This window comes from Muscardinus avellanarius, assembly GCF_963383645.1.
Source record: "Muscardinus avellanarius genome assembly, chromosome: 8".
Taxonomy (NCBI): domain Eukaryota; kingdom Metazoa; phylum Chordata; class Mammalia; order Rodentia; family Gliridae; genus Muscardinus; species Muscardinus avellanarius.
This window is the reverse complement of record NC_137794.1, coordinates 67,701,367-67,707,863: the sequence shown is the minus strand read 5'-3', so window position 1 is coordinate 67,707,863 and position 6,497 is coordinate 67,701,367. Positions and strand designations below refer to the sequence as shown.

Here is a 6,497-nt window from a genome sequence, read left to right as displayed (position 1 = left end):
GTCAAATTGGTCAAAGCTTCTCCAGTATTTACAAAACATGATAGACAAGATGCTACACAAAAACCATTGCATCTGAAGATTTTTTTTCCTTTATTCTCAAAGACAACTGGAAAAGAAAGCAATGTCTGCTGTAATCAAAAACATACCACAGTATAAACAGTAACCATTCCACTTATCACAGCTTGGTTGAGTTTAAAATTTGTGTTTAAAAGGTCCAAGATGACTGCAGTTTTACAAAAATGGGCAGGGTGGAAAGTTGCAAACTTCATGTGCTTCTGGATATCAAGATTTGTTTTTATACAATAGTCACAGTTAAAAACACCCTGCTGGTAATACATAATTACACTTTATTAAGGTCATAAACCAGCAATAAACAATAAAGCCTATACAACTTGTAGCTCTACTTAATCACTGACTGGTACAGCTAACATGAGATAAGTGAAAAGTTCCTATGGTTTAAATGAACTCCTAAGACTATGATTTTTTTTTTTAAATCTGGGTATTGGTGTTTTTTTTTTTCTTTCCTTCTTAATCAAGACTTGTAGTGTTGTAAACCTGCCTCACAAAATACATCGTAATAACTTTCTTTAGAAAAAAAAAAAAAAAAGACTAAGCCTTTACACCATCCTTTCACGTGGCACATTTTCTTGGCAAGGTCCTGCACCACTCAGCTTCCCCATTGTGGCCCTATCACTCACTTCATTTGCTATCCCTTTTTGACCCACCCATCTCCTTCATATATGGGCATGTCCATAGATTGACAAAAGAAAAGTTTACATTTTTGAATAAAGATGCAAAGTATGCAAAAAACATTAATACTGATGCAAAAAAAAAAAAGAAAAACAGGAAAAAAAAAAAAAACAAGGCAGAGGAAGGTGTCTCAGCTCTCCTCGACCTGTTGGAATGGTGATTAACAGAATGATCTGAGATGGGATCTGTGGGGAGGGGAGGAAAAAAACCCACAAATTTGCTGCTTTAAAAAAAAAAAGTTAAAAAAAAAGAGACATCTTTAAAATCAATCCCTGGTTGTAGACAAGTTCTCCAAAACCAGTACCTGGCACCACTCCAACAAACAAATGGGGGAGAAAAGTTCCTGGGCGGCCGGGGGGCCTTACTCGGCCTGGGCCGGGGGCTGGGCGGGGGGCGCCTCGGGGCCCTCGGGCGGCGCCTCGGGGGCGGGCGCGCAGGCGGCGGGCTCGGCGGCCGCGGGCTGCGGCTCGGGCTGCGGCTCCGGCGCGGGCGCGGGCGCGGCGGGCGCCTCGGCGGCGGGCGCGGCCTCCTCGGCCGGGTCGTCGGCGGGCGCGGGCTCGGCGGCCGGGGGCTTCTCGGGCGCGGCCGCCGCCTCCTCCGCGGGCTGCGCGTCCTGCGCGTCCCCGGCGGCCGCGCCGTCGTCGCCCGCCGCCGCCTCGCCGCCCGCCGCCTCGCCGGGGCCCGCGGCCGCCTCCGCCTCGTCCTTGCCGCCGTCCGCCCCGGCCGCGCCCTCGGCCTCAGCGCCCTCGCCCGCCTCCTTCTTGCTCTTCTTGAAGGAGAAGCCGCTCAGCTTGAAGGACTTCTTGAAGGAGAAGCGCTTCTTTTTTTTTTTCGGGGTCTCGCTGCTGGGCGAGGGCGCCGCGCCGTCCTCCGCCTTGGGCGACGACGTGGAGGACGCGGCGGACGCGGCCTCGGCCTCGGCGGCGGGCGAGCCGGGCTCGGGCGCGGGCTCGGCGGGCTCCCCGGCGGCGGCGGGCTCGGCGGCGGCCGGCGGGTCCTGGTCGGCCGCGGGGGCGGCGGCCGCGGGCTCGTCCTTGTCGGCGGCGGGCGCGCTGCCGTTGGCCTGCAGCTCCTCCTTGGCGCCCGGCTCGGCGGCCGCGGGCGACGCGTCCCCGTTTACCTTCACGTGGCCGTTCTCCTGCGGGCGAGAAAGCGGGAGGTCACTGCGGCGGCCCCCGACGTGCGCGGCGCTGGCCTCGCGAGCCGGCGGCCGGGGCGGGCGCCCGTAAGAAGGCTCGGGCCAGGCCCGGGGCACGTCAGGGGCGGGCGCCGCGGGCCTCGGCCGACCCGGGACCCCGAGGGCGCCGAGCTCTCCGGCCGAGCCCCGGGCGGCCGGCAGGGGGCGCTGCGGCTCCACGGCGCGCGGCGGCTCCGGCAGGGAGGGCGGGGCCGCGCACTCCGCCCAGCCCGGCCGGCCCTGCCCGCGGGCCGCGGCGCCCCCGAGCCCCGATCGCGCAGCCCCGGCGTCCGCAAACAAAGCTCAGGTGGCCTCCCGGCCCGGCCGGAGCCACCGAGGCTGGGGAGACCCACGATTTCTGAGGTCTGGCCTCTGCTTCCACGCCCACCTTCGCTCGGGATTCTGCAAAGCCCCGGGCGCCCCTGGGCAGCTCATTTTTGCATTTTTTTAAATAAACGGGTTTAAAGCCAACTGGCAGACCTCGTCTTTCCCCCAGTAGGTTAGAGCAGGCAAGCGACGCGGCCTCCGCTCTAGGAAAAGAGGCGTGGTGGGCTCCCGGTGTTTGTGAAGCAGCCACCCGTGGCCGGCCTCTCGTGCCCGCAGACCGTGGCTGTCCACCTGGTCTAGGCAGCACAGGGGCGAGCCCGGCCCAAACGCAGGGATCTGCCTTCTCTTGACCATCTGGAGAGGTTCTTAAGACACACCGACCGTCCCTACCGCGGAGGTACCGTTTAAAAGTCAGATGGGCGTGTGATTCCACCGACAGCTAAGAAAAAAAGATGCTGGACAGTGGGAAAGCCCCATCGCAAGGCACCGAAAGCTTTCTGTCCTGGTCCAGCCAGCCACCTTTCCAAGAACCCGGGGCAAGACGCCTCTGCATACAATAAGGCATCCCCAGCCTCCTCCTTTCTCCAAAGCCATCCCTACTTGCGCCCCCCTTACACACACACACCACCACCACCGCCATCACCATCACCACCACCACCTCAGAGATCTCGAAGGCGACCCAGCTCGACAACAAACACGAAAGCCACCCAAACACCATTGTGCCCCCCAAACACAAATGCAACCTGGCTGGGGGGGGGGGTAGATCTAGCTAGTCACGTTCTGCCATTCTCCCAAACCACGCCATTTTAGAGGATTTATCACTCTTTTCCTTCCATCTGCTCAAGAATTAGCCAGGATTCTCAGGAACCACTCCTTGGGGTGGGGGTGGGGATACCCCCCCCTATGAAAAATTGACAATTTCTCCCATCCTTTTCCATTCAACTTTCAGACTCAGAATCCGGCCACGCTCCTTTCCACCGAATGCGCCTCGGGCGCGACCAGAAGGAAGGGGCAGCGTCGAGCCTGGAGAAAGGCACCCCAAAGAAAGGACCAGAACCACAGGTAGAATTTACCTGTCCGTTCGCTTTGGAAGGCGACGAGGCCACAGCCGCATCCCCGGGCCTCTCCGCGGCGGCTTCTCCCTTCGCTGCGGTCTTGGAGAACTGGGCACCCATGCTGGCTTCTTCAACAAAGAAACTCAACAGATCCAAGAGGGGAGACAAAGAGCCTCGGGTCGGCGGAACGACGGGGCGAGCGGCGGCGGCGGCGGCAGCGGCACACACACCCGAGGGCGGGGTGGGGGTGGCGAGGACCGGACAGAACCGATTAAATACACTCCGGATACAAAAATTTTAGTCGAAGAGATCAAAAAAGCAGCAACGCAGGAGGGAGGGGAAAAGGTGGAAAAGTCGAGCACAAAAAAAGGAGCCCAAGTGCAGTTTTTTTCTTTAAAAAAAAAAAGAAGTAATAAAAAAAATCCCAGATTTGTAGCCGCACTGTAGACAAGAGGAAAATGGAGAAATCTCCCTGGTTGCTAATAAGATGCGGGGTCCAACGCCCAAGTGCACAGATGAATGGGCTCGCGGCGCTGACGCGGCCCCCGCGCGGCCGGCCAATCAGCGCGCCGCGCTCGGGCGGGGGGCGGGGCCTGCGCGCGCGCCGAACAATGGGGCCGCGCGCTGCGAGCGGTTTGAAAATCGGCCTCGGACCGAGAATTAATGTCCTCCAGATAAATAAATCAATTAAAAATACATGCCTCTCGCCTCCCTCCGCTCGAAAATAATAATGCACCCCTTGATTGGCTTGCTTTGTTTGGAATTAATTAACGCGGGAGGGGGGTTACTCGTGGACGGGGGCGGGGAAAGCGTTAACTTGACTCGCGTAGACTCCCGGCGGTCTAGACCCGCGTCCGTCTCCCTCCTCTCGCTCCCCTCCCCCACCTGGCCCGTGTATTTATGGTGTATGTGTGCGTGTGCGAGTGTTAAAGACAATGGGTCGGATTTGTGCGTTTGCAGCTTGTTTTCCTTCTCCGCGTTCCATATGGGTTGCCCAGATAGAGCGCCGGGTTGGTTGGGTTTTTTTTATTTTTTACTGCAACTGTTAAGTCGTCCCACACTGAAAGGTATTTAAACCACGAAGATCGAATTTCATCAAACGAGATCGCGAGCTGGAATTAGGTCTGTAGGCCAGATGTGGAAAATGCAAAAGCAGCGAACAGCCGAAGCCACACTCCCTCCCCTTTCCCACACTGGCATGAAATAAAATATTTTGAGATGGGTCCTCGGAGCTCGTCAAATTCCGCCTCTCGGGCTATTCCTAATTAGCGATGACTTCTCACAATACAAAATCAGGGCCATTTACAGGAGATGAAACTGTTGGCCTTTTATCACGGATTCAGATGACATAATTTTCCTCGGTGGTGAAACGAGGCGCAGCTTCGGGACTACGAACCCGTATTTACAGTTGGGATGTTGCGATTCGCGACAACATGAATCTCTTTCAGCCTACTGCCAACACAGACACTTTCTGTGCGGCCGTGAGTGTGTGTGTGCACGCACCACGCAGCGAGTGTGCTCCGGAGGGAAGGGGGCAGGCAGCGCGAAGAAACTCTAAGCGACCGGACTGCAATCCGAAGAAGAAACCGCTTGCCTGTTGAGAGACAGCAGCCAGGTCTTGGCGTCAGCTTCAGGTCTAACTCGGGTCAAAGGCAGAGCTTCTATAGGGGTTGGTCTGACAGGATCCCTCCCTAGGCCACTGCAGCCCTAGCCACCCAAATCTCAGAAGCTATTAGTGTGTGAAAGACAAGACACTGATTTAACGTTTGGGGGGGGGGGGTGTCACGGATACAGCCTGAGAACCGTTCCTCTGCCACCCACGTTTTCGCTTATGAAAGAAAACCAAACCATCTTTTCTCCATTACACTTAGTGATCCTGCAAGGTGAAGGATCTCTCCCTTATGGAGGTGAGAAGCAGTCGAGGGAATGGTTCATTTCTCTTGGTGCTGGCTCTGAATTCTCAAACAGCTTTATTTTCTGCGCATTGTAGGGAAATAGGTCACACTCTGGGTGAAAAAGACAGTTGGTCCAAGCCAATAACTCTTTGTTCAAGTGTTGCTTTAAGAATCACCGAGCCGCTCTAAGAATCGCGGGACGCCGCTCCGTGAGGCTTCGCCTTCGCACCGTCGGGCTCCCGCAGACGCCGTGCTCGGCCGAGAAGTCGTATTCCACAGAACAGATGTCAGGACGTTTCCGTAGAAATCATCTTGCCAACAAACGTGTCGCCATCGCCCTTGGGGGAGCCTGCTGGCCTGGCCCAGGTCCCCAGCCGCCGGGATGGACGCGAATCCAGTGCGGGAGCAGAGTTCCAACTTGAAAAGCCAACTGGTCTGATCCAACACCACCATCCGGGAGATCCCCAGTGCTCATTTAAGGCTGTGGATCCCCCGACACCCCACCCAACGCGGATCCTGCCCCTTCCTCTGTATCCCCCTCCTGCTTTAAATTGGGGTGATTGCTAGCTGGCTTTCGGATTTTCTCCCAGACGCATCCTTAGTTCCCATTCGGGGGCTGCTTTTATTGCTCCTTTGTTACCAGGCTGCGTGTAGCTTTCCCCCCTTTTCTTTCTCGAATGCCTATTTGCCTGGTATCGGCTCGTCGCCCTGGCAACGGCCGGGCCGTCGGAGCCCGGGGCGGGGGCGGGGTGGGAGAGGGGGAGGGGCGGGGGAGGGGCGCGCAGCAGATGGCCGCGCGGGGCGGGCTGGGGCGCGGGAGCCAATCAATCCCCGCCGCCGCCCGGGGGCTCCGGAGCGAGTGTAAACACAGGGGCTCGCCCGCCGCCCCCCGCTCGCGGCGGAGGAGCGCGTTTGCTTTCGGTCTGAAAAATGCACTTGAAAGCTGCGGGTCCTCGGTCGCCGCGAGGGGAGGGGACGGGGGCGGCTGCCGGGTCCCCTCCCCACCGCCCCGCGCCCGCTCCGCCCGGGTCTCCCCGACGGGGAAGGGGAGGAGCGCGGGGCTGGGGACCCCGGCGAGGTCGCTCCTCGTTGGAAACTACATAATGGCCGGGTAGGACGCCACCGAGACTGGAGCCGGCCGGGAGTTGTACTACAATACGGGAGCTTCTGAGCTTGGCGTCCTCAATCTTGGAGTTAAGGGTTTCAAATAAAGCGCCAGAGGCGTTCATATAAATACGATTAAAGAACCCAGGAGATTATAGCGAAAATGTAAAACTGGCGTCTGTAACCACC

At 57.6% G+C, this 6,497-nt stretch overlaps 1 protein-coding gene across 1 annotated transcript; it reads right to left on the bottom strand.

Moving 5' to 3' along the window:
* Positions 1 to 1,111: 1,111 nt before the first annotated feature.
* Positions 1,112 to 3,429, bottom strand: MARCKS (myristoylated alanine rich protein kinase C substrate; the record flags this gene model as incomplete). Its single annotated transcript, XM_080700106.1, has 2 exons — positions 1,112 to 1,888; positions 3,328 to 3,429. 2 exons carry the CDS (start codon positions 3,427 to 3,429, stop codon positions 1,112 to 1,114), a joined length of 879 nt encoding a protein of 292 aa, XP_080556232.1.
* Positions 3,430 to 6,497: the final 3,068 nt, after the last annotated feature.